Source organism: Morus notabilis, unplaced genomic scaffold (genome assembly GCF_000414095.1).
Source record: "Morus notabilis unplaced genomic scaffold, ASM41409v2 Scaffold751, whole genome shotgun sequence".
Taxonomy (NCBI): domain Eukaryota; kingdom Viridiplantae; phylum Streptophyta; class Magnoliopsida; order Rosales; family Moraceae; genus Morus; species Morus notabilis.
The window spans coordinates 403,372-427,159 of NW_010366875.1; the positions used below are offsets into that span (position 1 = coordinate 403,372).

Genomic DNA, 23,788 nt, shown 5'->3' on the forward strand with positions numbered 1-23,788 from the left:
ATTTAAGCTTCTATTGCGAACATTTTGCACAAAATTTTTTTTTCTTAATTGTTTTATGTCTTTTGCTTCAAATCTTTTTTTTTTCCCACTTTTACCTTATTTCTTTTATTGTTTCTTTTTTCTTCCTCTTTTTTTAACGATTTATATAACTGTTGTTTTAAATGACTCGCGCACGCTAAGCGCATGTTTTTGACTAATACATATAAGGATCCGTTACTTTTTAAGCTCAATCTACATTCGCATCCACACAAGTGCACATTTAAGAAAATATCATTCAATCCAATCCACACTTATCAATTATTTGCAGTTTCCAAATTAAATTGGATAGGTTTTATCGGTGTAAAAAGGTAATTGCACATTTTTTTAACAAGTATTTTACACATTTGTCCTTGAACTTCTATGGTTTTAGTAATTTACTTCCTGCATTTTTAATTTTGACAAATTGCTCCTCAACTTATAAAATTGTTACAATATGCCTCATTTTGATGATGATTATGTTAATTTAATGTAAAAAATACAAATTTGATGAAAAATTTTAACATCTCAATTCAAATGTAATACAAATCTTTCAATTTCTAAACTTTTAATCTCTTAAATTTAGGCATCGTTCATTTCACCGATTCGAGTTTTCAATTCCAGTTTTGTTACAGTTAAAAATTTTCACAAAAAGTCACATTTTTTCTGTTACAGCTAAAAGCTCTCACATAAAGTCACGAACTTAAATCGGCGAACTGAATGAGACCTTAATAAAAGCATTTGAACAAATTTAGTAAAATATGACATGTTACAATATTTTAATAAGTTTAGAAGTTAATTGTTAAAATGTAAATTTTAAAAGGTAATTTATTAAATCACTAACAAGTTCAGAGTAATTGCGCCAAGAACCTTTTCTTAAGGCGCCTGCTCGCAGCATCTCTTCCGAGTGGGACGAAAATTAAATGCCATTTGTACCCTTTATTATCACGGAGGAGACGGTCTCAGCAGCTAGGGTAACAGTAGTAATACAAGGAAACAATAAGGGCTGGACAGTGAATTCACTTTTTTTATTGTCGTTATTCTGCTCTTCTATTAGGGGTTTTCTCCTTCCGCTCGGAACTCTCTCGAGCGACCCAAAACACACAATTCAGACTACAGTTTCATAACGAAGAAATTCCAAAAATCGTTGGAAAACAGATCGGAAAATCTCCATGGACGTGATAAAGACTCAGCAGATATCATCGAGGCCCATCGAGAAGGTCATAGTCCACCCGTTGGTGTTGCTCAGCATTGTCGATAACTACAACCGAGTCGCCAAAGACACTCGGAAGCGAGTCCTCGGAGTTCTACTCGGAAGCTCCTTCAGAGGCACCGTCGATGTCACCAACAGCTACGCAGGTCCAGTCATTTAAATTTTCCTCCATTGTTGTTACCGCGTTTAATCTCGTTTTTGGTCCCTAATTCTTCAGTAATTTCTTACGCTGAATTTTTCTTTTTTATGTTTACGTTTATCCCTAGAGATTTAGTTTCGTTTTTATTAAATTGTCGATCATTTGGAATTTAGATTTTGCACTTTTTTTTTTTTTTTGGTTTCCGGGGCTCTCTCATTGGCTGGAATGGAAATTAGGGTTTTTAGAACAGGGAAGGCTTTTAATTTTTCGATTTTGGCAGCAATGTGATTGAGGATTTTCCTTCATTTTGTTTGTATTATTTTGGAGTTATTTCGTGGGTAGCTTTGTATTAAGTTGCATTATTAATTCGATATTATTTTTTGGAGTAAACATTAGTTAGCAAGCAAGGAGGAAGATACTTGTTAATGGATTAGAAGCCCAGAGAAGATCAGATATTTCAAGAACTAGAAATATGGAGATCTAAGCCTTTGAACTGCGATTACACATTCGCAGAAGCATAGTTAGGACAGACTGGTTTTGCATTTTGTAAGGTTTTCATTCTCATGGTTCATGAATTTTGATCCTATGTGATTGCCTGTATTTCAATGTTAGGGTTGGGTGCTATCCAAATGTAGGGGCTACAATGGTTGAAACCATTACAAACATGATGATAAACTCACAGGCTAATAACAAATTGCAAGCACACGTCTACACAGAAATATGAGTAAATTCACTGGATCAATGGAATTTAATTGGCAGAAAATCGGGAAAGATTGTAGGATATGGGGGTTTTCGAGTGACCCCGTGCACTCCCTCACTATCTTCAGATCTATACTTTTCTGATGCCCTTCTCTCTTGCCCTCGCTCCGTATTTATTCGATCACATTTCCCTAGTTACAGACTCCAATGCAGCTAACTAACAGACCTTTCCCTTTCTCAACCCAATTTATCCTCTCGTGCCAACTCAGCCCCCTCCTAACCGTCCTGAGAAGTGTTCCCCTGTGCTGTAGCTTCCATCTCCTTTCCTGTCCCCGCACGACCCTTCTCACGTAGTCTCTTCCGTACATAAGTGAATCGTAGGGGAGGCTTATCATTACCCCCGCCCCAAAGACGCACCTTGTCCTCAAGGTGGAAGTGAGGGTACTGTTGGTCTATGGCCTGATAGGATTCCCACGTGTCCTCATGGGCAGGTAAATTAGTCCAATGTATCAGGACCTCTGGGTCTGAGCGTCCCCCATGTACCCGCTGGCGCACTCCAAGAAAGGGCAGCTGGTTCTGCCTGTAGCTCCAAGTCCTTTGTGAGATGTGGTGGCAAGGCGGAAATAGGCTATCCTTGCCCCACAACACGGCATAGTTGAGAGACATGAAACACCGGGTGGATAGCAGCCTCCGCTGGAAGGTTGAGGCTGTATGCCACTGGCCCCACACAGCTAATGATCTCAAAGGGGCCATAAAAATGGGGACTTAACTTCTCATTGCGCCTGCGCGCCAAACTCAACTGACGATAGGGGTAAAGCTTGAGGTACACTGAGTCCCCCACGGTGAACTGGACATCCCGGCGCTTGTTATCGGCCACGGACTTCATTTTTTGCTAGGTGCGAAGAAGATGAAACTTGAGAAGGTCCAGCATTGCATCGCGGTCCATGAGGTGCTGCTCCACGGAATCCACCGGAGAGGAGCCTGTGCCATAACGCAACAGTGGAGGTGGTTTGCAGCCGTATACTGCCTGAAAGGGAGTGGTGCGGGTGGCTGTATGAAAAGCAGTGTTGTACCAGTACTCCGACCAAGCACCATTTGTAATACTGGCTGGGCTTGTCCGAAGTGAAGCAACGCAAGTACGTTTCCACGCATCTATTGACCACCTCGGTTTGGCCGTCGGATTGGGGGTGGTAGGCCGTGCTCTGTGATAAAGTAGTACCCATATGCTTGTGGAGCTCAGTCCAAAAATGACTCAGGAAAATGCGATCGCGATCCGACACGATAGTACGGGGCACCCCATGGAGGCGCACTACTTCCCGAATGAAGATTCTGGCCTCGATCTCTGTGGAAAAAGGATGTCTCGGTGCAAGGAAATGCCCGTACATGCTAAGTCGATCCACGACAACCAAAGATGGTGTCATATCCCTCTGAGCGCGGTAAGCCCTCAATAAAGTCCATCGAAAGGTCCTCCCACACCCGGTCTGGGATAGGTAAGGGGTAGGAGACCACGAGGGGCCAGTGTATAAGTCTTACAACGCTGACACACTGCACACGCCGCTACATAAGCAGTGACATCCTTTTTCATACCAATCCAATACCATTCCGCTGCAATCCTCCGGTACATCTTCAATACGCATGAGTGTCCTCCCAAGACACCATCATGGTAGGCATGCAACAGTTTTTTAATAAATGGGGACTCCCGCGGTACCACCATTCTGCCGTGGTAAAATAACCTGTCTTGAGTAATGGAAAAACCCGGATGTGCTGTAGCATCCTGCTGTAATTCGGACCATACCTTAGCTAAGTGTTCGTGAAGCAATACCTGCTGGTGCAGTTCACTGGTGTCGACAATTGGGGCCAGTGACAAGGCACTTAAGTCCGGGGTGCTAACACGGCGGGAGAGAGCGTCTGCAGCCCTATTGTCCGATCCTGGTTACTGGATCTCGAAGTCGTATCCCATCAACTTAGTTAACCACTTCTGGTGTTCTGGAGACACTAGGCGTTGCTCTAGCAGGTACTTGAGGCTACATTGGTCGGTGCGGATCACGAAATGTCGGCCCAAGAGATATGGCCGCCATTTCTAAATGGCTAGGACTATGGCCATCAATTCTCGCTCATACATGGATTTGCTGCGTGCTAGTGCGGAAAGAGCCTGACTAAATGGTTTGTTGAAATCGGGCAAGGCTAGGGCGGGCACTACTGTCATGGCGTGCTTAAGTGCAGCAAACACACTGCTGGCCTCCTCATCCCAGTGAAAATTATCCTTTCGCAGTAAGTTCGTCAATGGCCCCGCGATGTGGCTGTAACCTGCCACAAACTTCCTGTAATAGCCGGTTAACCCGAGAAACCCACGCAACTCCTTCAAGTTCGTGGGGGAAGGCCAAAGCACCATAGCCTCCACCTTGGCCGGGTCTGCCGACACCCCTTTCCCAAACACAATATGCCCCAGGTACTCGATTGAGTTCTGCTCGAAACTACACTTTTTCCCATTGGCGAACAAGCGGTGCTGTTGTAAAACGGTCAATACCTGATCCAAATGGTGCTCATGTTCCCTCATGGTGTGGCTGTAGATTAGGATGTCAAAAAAAAAACCAAGACGAACTTACGGAGAAAAGCTTGTAGCACGTCATTCATGAGTGATTGAAAGGTTGCCGGGGCATTCGTGAGGCCAAACGGCATGATAAGGAACTCGTAGTGCCCCTTGTGCGTGCGAAAAGCTGTTTTGGGCACATCTTCCGACCTTACACGAATTTGATGGTACCCCCAACTTGAGATCAAATACTAGAGAAGATGGTAGCCCCATGGAGTTCATCGAGTAATTCATCTATTACCAATATCGGAAAACAATCCGGCACTGTCTCCTTGTTTAGAGCACGGTAATCCACACAGAACCTCCAACTTCCATCTTTCTTCTTCACCAAGAGGACCGGACTGGAGTATGGGCTCATACTAGGCTGGATTATACCTGCTGCTAGCATCTCCCCCACTAAACGTTCAATCTCGTCCTTTTGTATATGTGGATAGCGGTATGGCCTGACGTTAATCGGGGAAGTCCCTGCCTTCAACACTATTGAGTGATCCTTTGCCCGTTTTGGTGGCAATTCCATTGGAGATTCAAACACTGCCGAGTGCTGTTGTAACACGGCTTGCAGCTCCTCTGGTGCCTCCGCAGCCTCTTCCTCTGGTCTTATCCCCAGGGTATTCAACTCCACCCACATACCTTGCCCCTCTTGCTTAAGGGCGCGCATTAAGGCCTTAAGGGTGACTGGGGATTTGTTTAACCCGGGATCCCCTTTCAGTGTCACTTGTCGCTCCCCTAGACTGAATTTCATCAGTAAAGTCTTCCAATTCACTGTCATCATCCCTAAAGTTTACAGCCACTGAACCCCTAAAATAAGGTATGCGCTGCCCAACTCCAAGGGGAGAAAATCTTCCACAATTTTTACCTCTTGCAGCGAAACCGCCACCCCGCGGCAAACTCCTTCCCCTTTAATCGATAATCTCGTTCCCATAACCACCCCATATCCTTAAAGTCCGATCTATAGGTAAATCCAATCGTCTCACCAAGTCAAACGAAATAAAATTGTGAGTCGCCCCACAATCGATCATGATTATTACCTCTTTCCCACGAACCACTCCTCAGAGCTTCATAGTCTTCGGGGCGGTGAGTCCAACCACCGAATTGATGGAGAGCTCCACCACTTCACCTTCCTCGAGTGCCTCCTCCTTTCCTTCTGTGTCACCCCGTGATCCTCTTCATCTCGCACGATGAGCACGTGCAACTCTAGGGCAACGGTGCCCAAAGACATACTTCCCATCATAGCAATAGCATAGGCCTTTTTCCCTCTTCGCCTGAAGTTCGGCGTCGGTCAAACGCCGGAACGGTGCCGCTCCAGTCCTGCTGCTCGATGGTCGGTTTGAGGTGGGGGTCGGCCTTCCCCACAGCGCCATTCCCCCTCGCGGTCCCAACCCAGCTTGAACTGAACCCCCCCTAGGTCCAAACTCAGGGTTTCCAGAACTTGATTTGTTTCCCGGGCTGGGCTGTAAGTTGTGGGCCTTTGGGCCACGTACTAGTAGGTTATGCTCCTCTATCCGCTAGGCGAATTCCATAATTCAACCTAATCCCTTGGGCTTCAACATCCGAATTTCAGCCCTGATTTCGGGCTTTAATCCGTTGACAAACGAACTCTCTAGGACTTGCTCGGAAACCTCCGTTAATGGGGCAGCCAATGTTTCGAAGAGCTTGCGATACGCCCGGATCGACTATTCCGGGCACAGAGATAAGAATTTCTCACATAGTCTGCCAACTTGTGTTGGTCGAAACCTCTCAAGCACCAACACTTTCAAATCCGCCCAGTCCCGTATCACCCGCCGGCTATCCTCCCACTGGAACCAAGCCAAAGCTTCTCCATCCAAGCTTACCACCACTACATCCAACTTCTCACTCCCTGTCATCTTGTTCATGGCGAAATACCTCTCAGCTCGGAAAATCTAGCCATCAGGGTTTATGTTAAGCTCTTATTTCCGATTAGTAGTATTTAGACAGAATTGCAAGGAAAACTAACAGAAAGCTTGGTTCGTATTAATGGCAGAAGATTGGTTATAGGGAGATAAGGGGATTTTCGAGAGATCCTTTGCTCTCCTAGGTTTCCACTTCTCAGAAGTTTGTACAAATGAATCGATAACCCCTTAACTCTACCTCCTAATCTATTTATACTACTAAGCCTTATTCCTCTCACTAATTCCAAGAACTAACTAACTAATAACTGCCTGCTGACTCAGTCACTTCCTATTCCCTCTTCTCGAGTACTTCCCTCCACGTCAGCAACCACTTGAGTTTCAGCTGCCAACCTTGGCTCGTGGTGGCGTTTCCTCCGAGCATATGTAAAACGCACGGGGGGCTTATCATTACCCTCGCCCCAAAGACGCACCTTGTCCTCAAGGTGAAAGTGAGGAAATCGCGCATCAATAGCATCATACGACTCCCACGTATCCTCATGTGCCGGCAAGTGAGCCCAACGAATCAACACCTCTAAATCAGTACGGCCCCCATGAGTTGTGTGTCGCACCCCAAGCAGATCGGCCGGCTCTGCGCACATCTCCAATTCACCTGTCAGCTGGGGTGGCAGAGATCAGATGGCCTGCCCCTGTCCAACCACCCTACGTAGCTGAGAAACATGAAACACAAGATGAATGGTCGCCGAGTCTGGCAAAGCCAAACGATAAGTGACTGGCCCCACGCGATGGGTAATCCGAAAGGGACCATAGAAACGCGGGCTCAACTTCTAATTACGGCGGCGAGCCAACGAAACCTGACGGTAGGGACGAAGCTTAAGATACACTAAGTCGCCCACAACAAACTCCACATCCCGCCGTTTACCATCTGCAATTGCTTTCATCTTCTGTTGAGCCCGAAGAAGGTGGAATTGAGTAGATCTAACATGGCATCTCGATCTTGTAGTTGGCGCTCCACGGAATCCACTGGTGAAGACCCCACACTGTACCGCAGCAATGGTGGAGGCAAACGGCCATAAACCGCTTGAAAAGGAGTCATGCGTGTGGCAGTATGAAAAGAAGTATTGTACCAATACTCGGACCAAGCCAACCACTTATGCCACTGCCCGGGCTTATCGGAAGTGAAGCAACGTAGATAGGTTTCCACACTCCTATTAACCACGTCGGACTGGCCATCGGTCTGTGGATGGTGCCGTACTGCGCGAGAGGGTAGTGCCCATCTGTTTGTGTAAGTCCGTCCAGAAACGGCTAAGAAAAACACGGTCCCGATCCGAAACAATGGAGCGAGGGACCCCATGTAGCCGAACCACCTCTCGGACAAACAACGTTGCAACCTTCTCTGCGGAAAACGGATGCCTCGAAGCAATAAAGTGGCCATACTTGCTCAAACGGTCAACAACCACTAGGATCGTATCGTAGCCCTCCGAACGGGGTAGGTCCTCAATAAAATCCATAGATACATCTTCCCACACCTGTTCCGGAATGGGTAAGGGTTGCAATAACCCTCCCGGGACCAAAGTGGATGCTTTACACCGTTGACATATCTCACAACGGCCCACATATGCGGTAACATCTCGTTTCATTCCTAACCAAAACCAGTCGACGGTAGGTCTTCAATCCCCCCGAGTGGCCACCCAACACTCCGTTGTGATAAGAATGTAGCAATCGTTGTACAATCGGAGACGTACGAGCCACCACCATCCTACCCTTATACAACTAACGACCCTGTCTGATGGAATACCCCGGAAACACAGCCGGATTGTGAGGCAATTCCGACCAAATCTTGGCTAACCGGTCATCCTGCAACACCTATTGATGGATCTCTTCGGTGTTGACAAATGTGGAAGCTGTCATGGTGGCCATAGCCGGCCCAATTGTTACTCGTGACAATGCATCCGCGGCTCTATTCTCAACCCCAGGCCGATATTGGATCTCGAAATCATATTCCAACAACTTGGTGAGCCACTTTTGATGTTCCATGCTAACGAGACGCTGCTCCAACAAGTACTTAAGGCTACGCTGATCCGTTCGGATCACAAAATGATGTCCCAAAAGATACGGCCGCCACTTTTGAATGGCTAAAACAATGGCCATTAACTCTCGCTCATAAATTGACTTGTTCCGTGCTTGAGCGGATAGGACTTGACTGAAATAAGTAATGGGCCGTTGATCTTGCATCAAAACTGCCCCTAAACCAAATCCCGAGGCATCTGACTCAAGCACAAATGGCTTTGTGAAATCCGGCAATGCCAACACCGGCACACGTGTCATTGCCGACTTCAACCTTTCAAAAGCCTACATTGTATCAGTGTCCCAACGAAAATTATCCTTCCGAAGCAAATTGATTAAGGGCCCTGCAATTTGACTATATCCGGCCACAAACTTCCGGTAATAACCCGTCAACTCAAGGAATCCCCGTAACTCCTTCAAATCCGTGTGAGGTGGCCAATTAACCATGGCCTCTATTTTGGTAGGATCCGCCGAAACCCCCTCTGCGGAAACAATATGGCCAAGGTACTCGATAGAACGCTGGCCAAAACTACACTTCTTAGCATTGGCATATAATTGGTATTGCTGCAAAACCGATAATACCTGGCCCAGATGGCCTGCATGCTCCTCTAAGGAATGGCTGTAAATGAGTATATCATCAAAAAATACGAGTACGAACTTACGGAGGAAAGCGCGAAGGACGTCATTCATGAGCGATTGAAAGGTCGTCGGAGCATTAGTAAGACCAAAAGGCATCACGAGAAATTCGTAATGGCCTTCATGTGTACGAAAGGCTGTCTTCGGCACGTCCTCGGCTTTCATTCTAATTTGATGATATCCCGATTTAAGATCGATCTTGGAGAACACCGTTGCGCCATGCAACTCATCCAAAAGTTCTTCTATTACCGGAATTGGAAAATGATTGGGAACTGTCTCCCTATTCAAAGCGCAGTAATCCACGCAAAACCTCCAACTTCCATCCTTCTTCTTAACTAGCAAAACCGGACTAATACTTGGTTGTATTATGGCCGCCGCTAACATCTCCCCAACCAATTTCTCAATTTCCGTTTTCTGAATATGAGGATACCGATAGGGTCTAACACTTATGGGGGAGGTTCCCTCTATCCAAACAATTGCATGATCCTTAGTTCTAATCGGTGGCAGTCCTTCCGGCATTTCAAAAACCTCCCTATACAAACTCATTACCCTTTGCAATTCTAGAGGAACTACCTCCTCCTTAATCGACGATCCCACTCCAAGAGCCCCTAACTCTACCCAAACCCCTTGTCCTTCATGTCTCAAAGCCCTCATTAAAGCCTTGAGTGTTACCGGTGACTTGTTCAATCCGGGATCACCTTTAAATGTCACTTGCCTCCCTCCCAAACCGAACTTCATGAGTAAGGTCTTCCAATTCACAGATACAACTCCCAAGGTTTCCAACCATTGGATACCCAATATCAAATCTGAACTTCCTAGTTCCAGAGGTAGAAAATTTTCAACTATTTCAATTCCTTGTATGGAAATCAACACTCCTCGGCAAATTCCCTCTCCTCGCACCGCTAACCCGGTTCCCATCACCACTCCATAACCTCCCGTCCTATCCACTGGCAAATTCAATTTCTGAACCAAATCACAAGAAATGAAATTGTGGGTAGCCCCACAATCTATTAACACAATTACCTCACAACCATGGATGACCGCTTTAAGCTTCATGGTTTTCGGGGCTATCAATCCCACAACTGAATTGAGGGATAATTCCACCATTCCTTCTTCTTCAGCCGTCTCAGTCTGCTCTACTTCCGTCTCACCCTGCTCCTCTTCCTCACGGACAATCAAAACCTGCAACTCCCGATTCGGACAACGGTGGCCAAAGAAATACTTCCCATTGCACCGGTAACACAGACCCTTCTCCCTCTTAGCCTGCAACTCAGCGTCAGTCATACGCCGAAAGGGCGCCGTTCTGGTGACCTGGTTCGTTGTCTTCTGATTGTCCAAAATTCTTCTTTTTTCATTCGAAGCTCCATTAAAACGCAGACCACTAGTGGTCGTTTGGCCCCCTTTATGTTCATTAATTCCTCTTCCCAAACCGGAAACGTTGGGCCTTGGCCTTTTGGGCCGCGTACAATAAGGTTACGCTATTCCACCCTCTGTGCTACCTCCATAATTCGACCCAGCCCAAACGGTTTCATCAACCTTATCTCTGCCCGAACCTCAGGCTTCAATCCATTAACAAACGAACTCTCCAGAACCTGCTCGGAGATGTCCATCAACGGCGCCGCCAGGACCTCGAATTGCTTCCGGTACTCTCTCTTTCCGACGTCTCCTGCCGGAGGGACAACAACTTCTCACACAAGCTGCCTTCTTGCGTCGGTCGGAATCGCTCGAGAATCATCACCTTCAACTCCGCCCAATTCCGAACCATCCGCCGTCCATCCTCCCATTGAAACCACGCCAAGGCTTCCCCATCGAGACTAACAACTGCAACATCCAACTTTTCGTTCTCCGTCAGGCCGTTCATCGTAAAATATCTTTCAGCCCTAAAAGTCCAACCATCGGGGTTTTCGCCGTTAAACGTCGGCATCTCCACTCGTCTGGTCCGACAGTCGGCGCGCGTTCCAAATTCACGCGGTTGCCTGACTCTCTCGCTCGTCTCTTCTCCTGGCGTCGTCTGTCTCGCCGGAGCTTTTACTCCGGCTGTCTGGGAATTCCGCCGTTCTTGGCGCTGAATATTCATCAGTTCCTCCATTCTTGCCAGCAGCAAGTCCATACCTAGCTCCAGTCGAGGAATCTTCTTCAATTCCTCTCGCACCTCCTCCAATTCCCTTGCGAACTCCTCTCTCGCTCCCTCGATCTTCTCCTTCTCGCGGTCATCAGTACGTCTCGTCATACCAGGAAAGTGCTCTGATACCAAATGTTAAGCTCTTATTTCCGATTAGTAGTATTTAGACAGAATTGCAAGGAAAACTAACAGAAAGCTTGGTTCGTATTAATGGCGGAAGATTGTTTACAGGGAGATAAGGGGATTTTCGAGAGATCCCTTGCTCTCCTGGGTTTCCACTTCTTAGAAGTTTGTACAAATGAATCGATAACCCCTTAACTCTACCTCCTAATCTATTTATACTACTAAGCCTTATTCCTCTCACTAATTCCAAGAACTAACTAACTAATAACTGCCTGCTGACTTAGCCACTTCCTATTCCCTCTTCCCGAGTACTTCCCTCTACATCAGCAACCACTTGAGTTTCAGCTGCCAACCTTGGCTCGTGGTGGCGTTTCCTCCGAGCATATGTAAAACGCACGGGGGGCTTATCATTGGTTTTCTCCATCGAAAGTGGGCATTTCTATCCGTCGTGTTTGGAATTCTGCGCAGTTTCCCCCAGCCGCCGCCGGTTGTGTCTCAGTCGTCCTCCTCTTTGTCGGGGTAGGCACCCGGTCAGATTCATCTCTCTGGCGCATCAGTTCGTCTAGTTTTTTCAACATCAGAGCCATTCCCTGCTCAAGCCTGGGAATCTTCTTCAAATCTTTCCTCACCATTTCCAACTCCTTCTGAAAATCCTCTTTTGTTCCCTCCATCCTCTCTTTCTCGCAGTCGTCAGTCCTCTTCGTCATTCCCAGAAATGCGCTCTGATACCAAATGATAAACTCACAGGCTAATAACAAATTGCAAGCACACGTCTACACAGGAATATGAGTAAATTCACTTGATCAATGGAATTAATTGGCAGAAAATTGGGAAAGATTACAAGATATGGGGGTTTTCGAGTGACCCTGTGCACTCCTTCACTATCTTCAGCTCTATACTTTTCTGATGCCCTTTTCTCTTGCCCTCGCTCCCTATTTATTCGATCACATTTCCCTAGTTACAGACTCCAATGCAGCTAACTAACTAACAGACCTTTCCCTCTCTCAACCCAGCTCATCCTCTCGTGCCAACTCAGCCCCCTCCTAACCGTCCTGAGAAAGTGTTCCCCTGTGCTGCAGCTTCCATCTCCTTTCCTGTCCCCGCATGACCTTTCTCGCGTAGTCTCTTCCGGGCATAAGTGAATCGTAGGGGAGGCTTATCACATGAAGCTCCAAGATTTGTATCATCATGAAGGCTTTTAGATGTTGATTTGTTATGCTTTATTGTTGACTCGTCCTACTTTAAAATCTGTAGTTGGTAACATTTTATTATGGGTTATTGAAAGATAATCCACAATTCGTATGTGTAGTAATGTTTAACACTTGTACCACAACTTAAATGTTATGCAGACTATTTGGGAAATTATTCACGTTCAATAAGTTCATATAAGTAATTCTTTGGCCAAAATATATGGATCCTATCATTTATCATTGATTGAGAGGATGCCTACCGTTTTTTTAATGGTTCATATTGTTTTAATATCACAAACCATTGTAAATGTATAGTATTAGAGAGACACCGTGAGATGAAATTCATAGTTTTCTATAAAGTTTTAATCAGAGACTCAGAGTCTGGGGATTTGAACTTAGGATCTCAACTTTGGAGGAGGATGTGGAGTTAACACCGAGCTAAATTTGAATAATTAAATGCCTGCATTGTCATTTGTTGACACGATTTACCGTGTAATTAGACACGATTGTTTACTTGAAATGTTTCTTAAATTTCAGTTCCCTTTGAAGAGGATGAGAAGGACCCCAGTATTTGGTTTCTTGATCACAACTACCATGAATCAATGTTTTCGATGTTCAAGAGAATAAATGGTAAGTGTACCTCAACTTTTTAAGTTACTGATTATTTTCTGAATTTTCAACGGAATAATTACTTATATCTTTGTGTGGATTTCTTGTAATGTTCAGCCAAGGAGCATGTTGTAGGTTGGTATAGTACTGGACCAAAGCTACGGGAGAATGATCTAGATATTCACAGATTGTTCCACAAGTAAGATCATGGGCATTCAATTGGAGTCAACTGTTTATAGTTGTTGATTTCTGTATCTAATTTCTGTTTTTATAATTGTCCAAATGTGTGGATATAGTTCAAGTTTATTTTAACAATTGAGTTCATTTGGAGCTCTACTTCACCAGCATGGCTTTTCACCTGGTCTTTTTTTTTTTTTTTTTGCTCTGAGACTTTTTATCTGGATTAATGGCTTAACTTTTACTTTTAGTTTGGTTATAATAAACCCCAGTATTTGTATGTGTTTATTGCTCTTTTTTATAAACAAATCCTTTTGATATTGCAGCTATGTTCCAAATCCCGTTTTGGTCATCATTGATGTCCAACCGAAGGAGCTGGGAATACCCACCAAGGCCTACTATGACGTTGAAGAGGTTAAAGAGGTAGATGTTGCATCATTTGTTTTTATATAGCTTGTGCCCTAATCAATTATGTTGTTTTCTGGTTTGTTAACTGATACAACGTTGTCAAATATTGAAAAAGACTGGCTATAAAATTTACAAGGTTTTCTCTTTCCTTTTTTTTTTTCCTGTCCATTATCTCCATTTAAACATCTGCCGAGCCTATCTTCCTTGATTGTGGTAACAGAATGCTACTCAGAAAAGCCAAAAGATTTTTGTTCATGTGCCCTCTGAGATTGCTGCTCATGAGGTTGAGGAAATAGGTATGCGTATGGATTTTTATGTTGAGTAATAATTAATATGCACATTCCCGGTGTTTGGTATTTGTAGACACAAACTTGATACTTTAGTTGATTGATTATTTACCTAGTGATGTTCATATAAAAACTAACCGTGTCCATATGACATCCAATAACAGGAGTGGAACATTTACTAAGGGATGTCAAGGATTCAACCATTAGTGCACTTGCAACGCAGGTCAGATTGACTTTGTTCTTTGTTTCTTTTTGCAGTTTCTTATTCTAGGCTGCCATCTTTTATTATCAACTGCAGGAGTACGTTTTCAGTTGATGCTTTAGTTGTATTAATATCAAACTTAAATAATGGATTACGTTTTATTTTGTTTTTGTTTTATTTTATTTTCCTTTCCGTTTTCCCTTCTTCAGGTTACTGGAAAACTTACAGCCTTAAAGGGTTTGGATGCACGCTTGCGAGAAATACGTGGTTACCTAGATCTTGTTGTTGATAACAAGCTTCCGTTAAATCATGAGATACTTTACCATTTGCAGGTACTTTCTGTTGCCATTTCCTCAGCTCCCTCTATGCATTCTATCCTGTTTTGCAGTTCTTATGTATGCTTTACTGCTTCTGCGTTTTCAATCTCTTTGTTCCGGCTTTAGCTTGGAAGATATACTCAAACCCAAGTCATGATTCTGCTACAGTATTTTTTTATCTCACAAAGAGTTCGAATTTTAAAATTTTCTCTCTCACAAAGTTCCCGCCAATGAACCCAAATCATGATTTGAGTATACTTTCCAAAGTAATTTATACTCAAAGTAATTTATATTTACAATTATAGGACGTGTTTAATCTGCTTCCAAATCTCAATGTGACCGAGTTAGTCAAGGCCTTTGCAGGTATGTTATGCACGCAGAAATATATGTTCTCAGTTTCTAGTAACGTAAGTCCATTTTGATTATATTCCAGATATTTTTTATTAGCATCTGATCCTTGTCATATGCAGTGAAAACAAATGATATGATGCTGGTTATATATCTTTCTTCTCTCATCCGAAGTGTGATTGCCCTCCATAACTTGATCAATAACAAGGTATCATGCTATTTCTTCTAACTCTTCTACCAGAAGCATCCAGTGACATGCTTTTCATTTATCGTTTGCAACTTGCATGTATATATGACTTGAAAGGAACATCACTATGATTATCAATGTGTTTGAAAGCCCTATAAGAAGTTGTGGTGGGAAGTAAAAAATGGCTGCGTATAGCTTGTGAAAATATTAAATTTTCTGCCTTTGCATAGGAGAATTAGAAGGTTCATGCAGGATTTTTTTTTATTCTTTTTTCCTCAATTTGAATAGTGCATGTAGATGAGCTTCTAAATTTTTGAAATGCTGGTCTTCAGATGCTAAATAAAGAACATGAAAAGGCTGAGGATGCAAAGCCGACAGCAGTCCCATCGGTTAGTGGAAGCTGAAAATTTTATTTTACTGATATTTCGGACTTCAACTAGGACAGATTTAGCTTTAGCTTTAGGGATGGCAGGCACCGGTTTTTTTTACTATTTTTGAGGCTCCTCGTTGAGTGTTTGTGTATTCTCCATGTTTCATGTGTAATACAATGCATTTTGTTTTTGTTCTTTTTACTGGCCTTTTGATGAAGTTCCATAATTGGGTTGACGATTTTTCCCAATGTACGCCGGCTGATTTGAAACCTTTGGGAATAGAGCCTCAACTAATATGTAGTATGATACTAGCATTCTTTGTTTTCTTTCTACAGAATTGTGGCAAACAACAGCTTCCGTAAAATAATTGTAACAAATAGCAGGTCTTGTGCTTTAGAAAGGGTGATATTACATGTATATTTTTCGTGCAATATCATTTTTAGCTCAATATTTATCAACTTATTACATGAATCTTTCTTACAATATCAAGGCCACTGTCAGTTCTAAGTCTTTAAATTTTCCTTCCAGTTTGGTTCTCAACCATTGTTTTTCATTCGATAAATTTACTTAGCCTTCATTATTAGTCAAGAAAATAAATCGATACTTTTCTGGAAAAATCATCAACAAAAGAAATGTAATGCTGACATTTAGAAAGAGAAATGGTGCCGGTGGTGATCCCTGAAGATCATAAGGTATTTAGTCCCTTGTCCGGGTTGTGTGAGTTGTTGATGTGAACTTGCCTGCGAGCCTTTCCTAAGATGAAACTTTTAACAAAATTTAAATCACTGAGCCTGGTGATGTCTAGAAGTCTTTGTTTCCCAGATTCAGCATACTCTTTATGCTAATGTGATCCAACCTCTTATGCCACAATTTTATCTGATTCTTTTTTAAATATGAGATTGTTGATTCACTACTAACAGTTTCTCCTTGAAGCACATAAAGACCCAGTTGCAGCAGGACCTTCATCACAACCATTATTCCTTTTATGACTTTTAAAAACTCCACTTTGAGATCTGTAAGAAGAACATTTTGTATCCAATATTCTCGAAGAAATTACATCTCTTTTAACATTAGGAATATGTCCAACCCCTCTTTGAGTCCTCATGGAGTCATCCCACATTTTGATATTAGAGCCAATTCCTTAGACATCACTAGAGACATTGTTCCCCCATAGGTACTTTGGCTCCATTCATTTCCTTGTAATCAAGGAACTATTCTTTCCTAGGTCTCATGAAAAGTACAACCAGAGTCCATGATCAACTCATCTGTAGGATCATTACTTGCGATGGACTTCAGCACTATCATAGGTGTATAGGGTAAAAGAAATTTGAGTACCACATCGTCTAAACACGAGAAGGAATACCAACTTATAAGGACATTGGACCACCCCGCTTAACAGGTTTTTTTTTTTTTTTTTTTTTTTTTTTGTGACTCAACTTAATAGGTTGACCTTTAAAGAGCCGAAGTGCTAAAGAAAGTCCGAAATACCACTAAGATTGGGTCATGTCACTTAAAAGGTTGACCTTTTAGAACTGAAAGTTCATACTAGAAAGTCAGTCCAATTTCATTAAAAGGTCTAATGTGGCCTTCTGTGACAAGTCCAACTAGTCTTTTTTGTCCTAGACATAGATTTAATTTTGTTGACTTTTTTTTTTTTTAATCGTCCTCTTTTTTGGCATGCCACAATCATTGAAGCCTTCACCATTTGATCTTGATTGGTTTCCATTTCACCATGGAGTTTGCTTCCGTACTTTTTTTTTTTTTTTTTTTGGGTGACGAAGCTTGCTTCCAATACTTATGTGTGTCCCTAAGTTGATCATTTTGAGAGGGAAATAGCCTGGAAACCTTTATTCAAGATTAGATCCAGGCTTAGTTGATCACCAATGTTTTCATTAGTTGACTTGTTCTCATCCATCTTGAAGCCATAAGATATTTGCATTAGGTAGATTATGTTTGGCAGAGCCTTTGTATTATCGATTTGTCAAGTTTAGCCCACATTTCAGCATCAATTTTCTCCTTGACCACTTTCCACAAGATCGGATCTTTGCGTCTAGAAACAATTGCATTCCGAGCCTCGTTCAAAGACCTGTCTTATCTCTCTCGTTTATGGTACTTGACATCTTTGATTCCCCCTTTGAGGCTTCATCTACCCTAGGTTTCCAACACGAGCCATTATCTTTTCTCTCCACAGATTGAAGTCATTTTGTAGAGAATTTCATTTCAGTTCCTAGTCCAATCTACTAATTGCAAGCTTTTACAATCCATCAGGAAATCTCTACACAATGAGTGCCTCTTAAGTTTCTCACACTTGTGCTCCCAAAGTTCCATACAAACGCAAAGGTTCTTCAAGAACTCTCTCTAACCTTGGATGCAGTTGATATGAATTTCGATGATCAACTTGCTTGCCAACATATATATTAGAGTAAATTGTACCGTTGTACTCCGAACGAAAGCATACTGGACTCCGGACTTCAATCTTTGAAAAAAAAATGCCCTATGAACTTTTAAGATCGATAGTATTTGAGGTCCAATAGTTAACGAGCGTTATTAATTTAACGGTTTAAGACACAAGGCTCACACATGAAAAGTAAAGATTGTCATTTTTCAAACTATTTACATCCAAATCTCGTGTCTTAAATTGTTAATTTGATAACGCCATCATGTTTTGGATTTTAATTGCAACTGATTTTAAAGTTCAGATTGCATTTTATTAAAATTCAAAGTTCAGGATCCATTATGAAAAAATGAATAGTTTAAGGTATTAGAGTGTAATTTTATTCTATATGTTACAATGAGCGCCAATAAAAATCTAACAACAGCTCTACAAGTCAGGTTTATTAATCATAAGTGCATACGATTAAATTGATGAAAGGTCTTTGAACTTTCTTATCTTTTTAGAATTACTCCCTGTGAAAATTGTTCTATCTTACTAACTCTTTTAAGTTAGTTCCTTAGTTCAAATTCCATTAAAATTTAGTTGTGGTTGTGCCTGTTTAACCCCTACACAGATTTGTTGAATTTTCATTCTTTATTTAAGATAAATTCATCCTTTTTACTCTTTCCATTTTAATGATTTAGGTTCATATATTTTTATTCATAGTTCTCTATTTTCAGGTTTGCAATGATGTCTTCAATAATCCCACGATCTTTTAATCTTTATGTCTTATTTTTCATCTAGGCAGCTAGATAAATGAATCCATTTAAGTTGTTTTCTAGCATCACACGGTTTATCCATACTAGCTCTTTGGATAGAAAAAAGACATTATTTAGTTGGATTTCGTATCTATTTGTGGATACTTTCTATTATTCTATATAATAATAATAATAATAATAATAATAATAATAATAATAATAACAATTCGAGACAACTCTTTCAACATCGATATTGGTTGTTTTTACAAGATTTACAATTGTAGAATAATCTCGAGAATAAATATGTGCGTACTCAGGCTTTTTTTTCTGCTTTTAAATTGCCATTTCAGTACCTCAGGTTTTTTTTTCTGCTTTTAAATTGCCATTTCAGTAGCTAAGGCCCTGTTTATTTCGCTGATTTGAGTTTAGAATTCGAGTTTTGCTACAGTAAAAAGCTCTTAGAAACAGTCACATCTAACTTTTTTGCTACAGTAAAAAACACTCACATAAAATCACATCTCAACTCAAATTCTAAACTCGAATCAGCGAAATGAACGGGGCCTAGTATCTTTCTTCTTTTGGGCCAAATAATGTGAAATAGTAATCTCCTCACTTTTAAAATTTTAAGAGAAGGAAGTAAATAATGAAAGTAAATAATATATTTTAAAATTATTTAAGGTACATAATATTATACTGTGTAAATGTTATTTTTACTGATTAATAGATTTTTTTCACGTAATTTTTTTATGATTAGTAAAAAGATTTTTTTTAATAAATAAAAATTTTTTACCACGTAAATTATTTTTTTAATCATAAATTAAAAATTTACACAGTAAAATATTATTCATTTTTAATAATTTTAAAATATATTATTTACTTAATTTAGTTTTATAAATTAACTATTTACTATAGTTTGTAAAAAAATTCTGACCCCAAAAACATAATACAGGTCTTGGTTTCTAAAATTTGGTACCTATTCTTCTATATTTGGGGTCAAATCTTAGACAATGATTGTCACACGCGTAAGACTAGTGCAGTGCCCACCCCACAATGCCTGCTTAACCTAAGCCAGGAATGTAGAAGCACTTGAAAATATGGTTAGTGGACATCCTTAGCATACAAAGTCCTAACTATTTTTTTATGCAAAAAAGGTCCATAATTAAAAGTAAAAGTGGACGGAAGAAGAAGAAACTGCAGACAAAATCAAGTTAATGGGCTTCCTTTCATTAATCAATACCACTCCAATGTGGGATTTTAGAGAATCTTTCCATTTATGGAAAGTCCTAATTTCCAAAGAAATGGTCATTGTCATTTTTTGAAGACCCTTTATATTATATAATAAACAAAGAAACAGACACCACAGAGAAGTAATAATATTATACAGAAAAAAATGGAAGCAACCCCATTTTTCCCTTTTTATTTTTTACAGAAAGTATTAACTAATGAAGATGGAAAAAGACTTTTTTTTTTTTTTTTTCCCTGGTGGGGTCAATTTTCTTTCCTTCTTTTTTAGTGAGTGGCGAAAGAGTCATTAGAAACAAACAAAAGAAACAGAAGGGCAAGTAAGCTTTAAAAGCAGCTGCTTAAGACTCATTGGAGACTTGTTTGAGTTGCACAAATTTTCTTCCCTCCTTCGTTTTCAAGCCTCAACCGACCAGAATCATAGCTTATTCAAAAAGCCAGTTTGTATATAAGTCTTTCTTTAAACTTGGGTATGACATTTGTGAAGTAATGCTATTGTATATTACTGCCCACAATGCTGTTCCCCTACCTAACCCATAATCTCTCTTATTTATTTATTTTTTTCTTTTAGTTAGCATATACATAATTACAACCCTAAATATACTTATCTCGTTCGTTTCACGGATTTGAGTTTTTAATTCGAGTCGAGATGTAATCTTTTTTTAAGAATTTTCAACTATAACAAAAAAACTTAGAAGTGATATTTTTTTAAAGTTTAAATTCTAAAAATTTGAATCGGTGAAATGAATGAAACAATATATCTTAAACTCAATCATTTAACTTTAAGTACAATGAGAAATCGCCTTTTTGTTTAGATTAATTAATAATACCCCGTTCTAACTTTTTTCCCACTTTAAAATTGGATCCATATGCCTTGGAGATTGAGATCCCAAAGCATGCGTTTCTTGTAGCAAAGACGTTTCGGCATTTGCTCTCCAGAGAAGGAATAAGACGAAGCTACTTGGGCATTTACTTTTTTTTTTCTTTTTTCTTTTAAAGCAAAAGTTATTTGGGTATTTATTATTTTTACTAGTATGGTGCTGTGTGTAGGGCATCTTTCTAGTTTTTGAGAGTTTTAAGAAGCTTTCTTGTGTAGGTTATCTCTATTGCGAGGAGAACATGTTTCTAAATTTTAAATTTGATCAAATTCTTACATAATAAGGTATGCAAAATTGAGATCTAATGGTAAAAATAGAACTTAACAGCATATATATATATATATATATATATAAACGGTTACTTAAGGTCTCGTCATTTCACCGATTTGAATTTTGCTACGGTAAAAATCTCTCGAAAACAGTCACATATAACTTTTTTACTACAGTAAAAAGCTCTCATATAAAATCACATCTTAACTCGAATTAAAAACTCGAATTAACGAACTAAACAGATCCTAAACTTTCAAAATTTTAAATGGAAAAGAATTTTTTACATTGTTGAGGAAAACTCTGTGGTAAAGCTATGACACAAAAGTGGACAAACAAATCAAATTGTTAACATTTACTTTAATGAAATTAATAAATCATGCTCTAACGATACGGGAAAATAACATTAAATAAAAAACTTATCTTCAAAGTAGTGATATTGTCAAACATATACAATGTTTAATAAACCATCAAAAGACCATCAGGCAAAAAGGATTCAAAGTATAAAAAAAAAATAATAATCAAGCAAAAAGGATTCAAAGTGCTAAGGTAAGAAATTGAAGTATTTTATTAAATATAATTTGTACAAAGCTCAGATAAATTTGAAAGAAACTATCAAACAAAACTAAATGATAATTGATATAACATGATTTGGCTTAAGGCAAAAAAAAATCTTTTAGCTTTTAAAAATTTTAGCTTATCAAACAATTAAACGAATAAAAATCTATATTTCTCTTTTAGGGCATATTCGATAGCCCATATAGCAATATATTACAACAAACTTCGTGGAATAATAATCTTAAACTTTTTGTTCATTTGCGAATTTCACCTTGACCCTATAGAACTACACAAACGACTCAAAAGATCAAAGGAAAAAAAAAAAACATGAAAAAGCTGAAAATGATATTAATGATGACGATCCATGATCTAAGCTTCGTAAATATGTGTAAGCCCTGTTCATTTCGCTGATTCGAGTTTTGCTATAGTAAAAAGCTCTCAGAAACAATCACATCTAACTTTTTTACTACAGTAAAAAGCTCTCACACAAAATCACATCTCAACTCGAATTACAAACTCGAATCAGCGAAGTGAACGGACCCGTAAAGATGTAGAATAAAAGTATGATCAGGTGTCAAAACAATATATGAACCATGTGGATTAGTGTGAGTCATTGTATTAAACTAATTTGAGCCATTGGATTAATAGATAAGTATACATATAGAATTGTGTGACCTAAAAATTAAAACCATGTATACAAGATTAGCATCACCTCTGCACAAGATGATTCGCACAAATCGAGAAATAAACATATGATATAAAAATGTTCATTTTAATTATCTGTTGAGAGATATATATATTTTTTTCAAAATTCAGTGTTAGTATTTTTTTTTTTTTTTGAGACATCGTAGTAGGTAATATTTGACCCTTACCTGTACTCCAACTATTTCAAAGTTGCCAACGATATTATGCTGAAACATAATCGGGACACTTGGAATATGAAAGGTCTAATCACAACTTTTTCAATATTGGGACTTTTAACTCATTTTGTTGCACCATTCGTTATTTAGGAGTTCTGGTGGAGACAGAATGAAGTGTTTATTTATTTATTTTATTATCATTACTGTTTTTTAGATCCGTTTAATTCGCCGATTCGAGTTTAGAATTTGAGTTTAAATAAAATTTTATGTGAAAATTTTTTACTGTAGTAAAAAAATTAAATGTAACTGTTTATAAGAGTTTTTTACTGTAATAAAATTTAAATTATACACTCAAATCAGCAAAATAAATAGGACGAGTTTTACTTGTTCTTTCTTTCTTCTTTTTATTTTTTTATTTTTTTTTTCCTTTTTTGGTATGAAAGTTAACTTGTAAACAAAAGAAAAAGTACAGTACACTTGCCACATTCAGATCAAAACCCAATCGGGGTTTAACAGCGCCCACTCCAAAGTTGGCGACATGATCTTTATGACATGTGAGGTTGCTATTTGTGAATCTTCACATTTGGCCGCCACACACTTGAGATGATCTTTCTCGGTGTTTGTATTTTTTTTATTAGAAATATTCCCCTTTTCACTAAAAAAAAAAAAAAAAAAACTTAAAAGATTAGAGAATTAATAAAACATGGTAAACAATAAAAGTGTTATTATTATTTTTTTTTTTTGCGGAAAATATATTAGATTAAATGAGTACGTGCTAGTTTAGGGCCCGTTTAGTTTGCTGATTTGAGTTTTTAATTTGAGTTGAGATGTGACTTTATGTGAGAGTTTTTTATTGTAGTAAAAAAGTTAGATGTGATTGTTTGTGAGAGTTTTTTACTGTAACAAAACTCAAATTCTAAACTTGAATCAACGAAATGAACGGGGCCTTAGTATATTTGAAACTTAAGTTGAGAATAATGTTGCGCTATTTAGCAGGTTTTTGCTGCTTTGCTAAACATAGAAAGCATCTTTATCTTTTTTTATTTTGTCAAAATAAAGCATCTTTTAAGTAGTTGAGGAACAATAATTTAATCACTATGAAAAACTTTTTCCTTTGAAAAATACTTAACAAATAAATAGAGAAATTAGAGATATTGAAAAACACATAAGAGAAAATTATTGAGCTTACTTTTAGAGTGTATGAGTCTAGATTTTTATTCTTTACTCATGATTAATACTCTTTTGATTGATATAGTTATTTGACTAAAAAGATATTAACCAAG

General features: G+C 39.7%; 1 protein-coding gene across 1 annotated transcript; it reads left to right on the forward strand.

Moving 5' to 3' along the window:
- The first annotated feature begins 1,069 nt into the window (after window positions 1–1,069).
- Window positions 1,070–15,964, forward strand: LOC21398687 (26S proteasome non-ATPase regulatory subunit 7 homolog A). Its single transcript, XM_024174250.1, has 10 exons — window positions 1,070–1,374; window positions 13,200–13,292; window positions 13,389–13,470; window positions 13,775–13,871; window positions 14,077–14,152; window positions 14,308–14,366; window positions 14,555–14,677; window positions 14,968–15,025; window positions 15,133–15,218; window positions 15,530–15,964. The coding sequence occupies exons 1-10, from the start codon at window positions 1,188–1,190 to the stop codon at window positions 15,599–15,601; spliced, it is 933 nt and encodes a 310-aa protein (XP_024030018.1). The 5' UTR covers window positions 1,070–1,187; the 3' UTR covers window positions 15,602–15,964.
- Window positions 15,965–23,788: the final 7,824 nt, after the last annotated feature.

What these genes read in the sequence shown, in the direction of transcription:
- LOC21398687 (XM_024174250.1), top strand. Translation starts at nt 1,188, where the DNA reads ATGGACGTGATAAAGACTCAGCAGATATCATCGAGGCCCATCGAGAAG. An exon ending in TTAGTGCACTTGCAACGCAG is followed by an intron (nt 14,367 to 14,554) that starts GTCAGATTGACT and finishes TCCCTTCTTCAG; the next exon opens with GTTACTGGAAAACTTACAGC. An exon ending in ATAACTTGATCAATAACAAG is followed by an intron (nt 15,219 to 15,529) that starts GTATCATGCTAT and finishes GCTGGTCTTCAG; the next exon opens with ATGCTAAATAAAGAACATGA.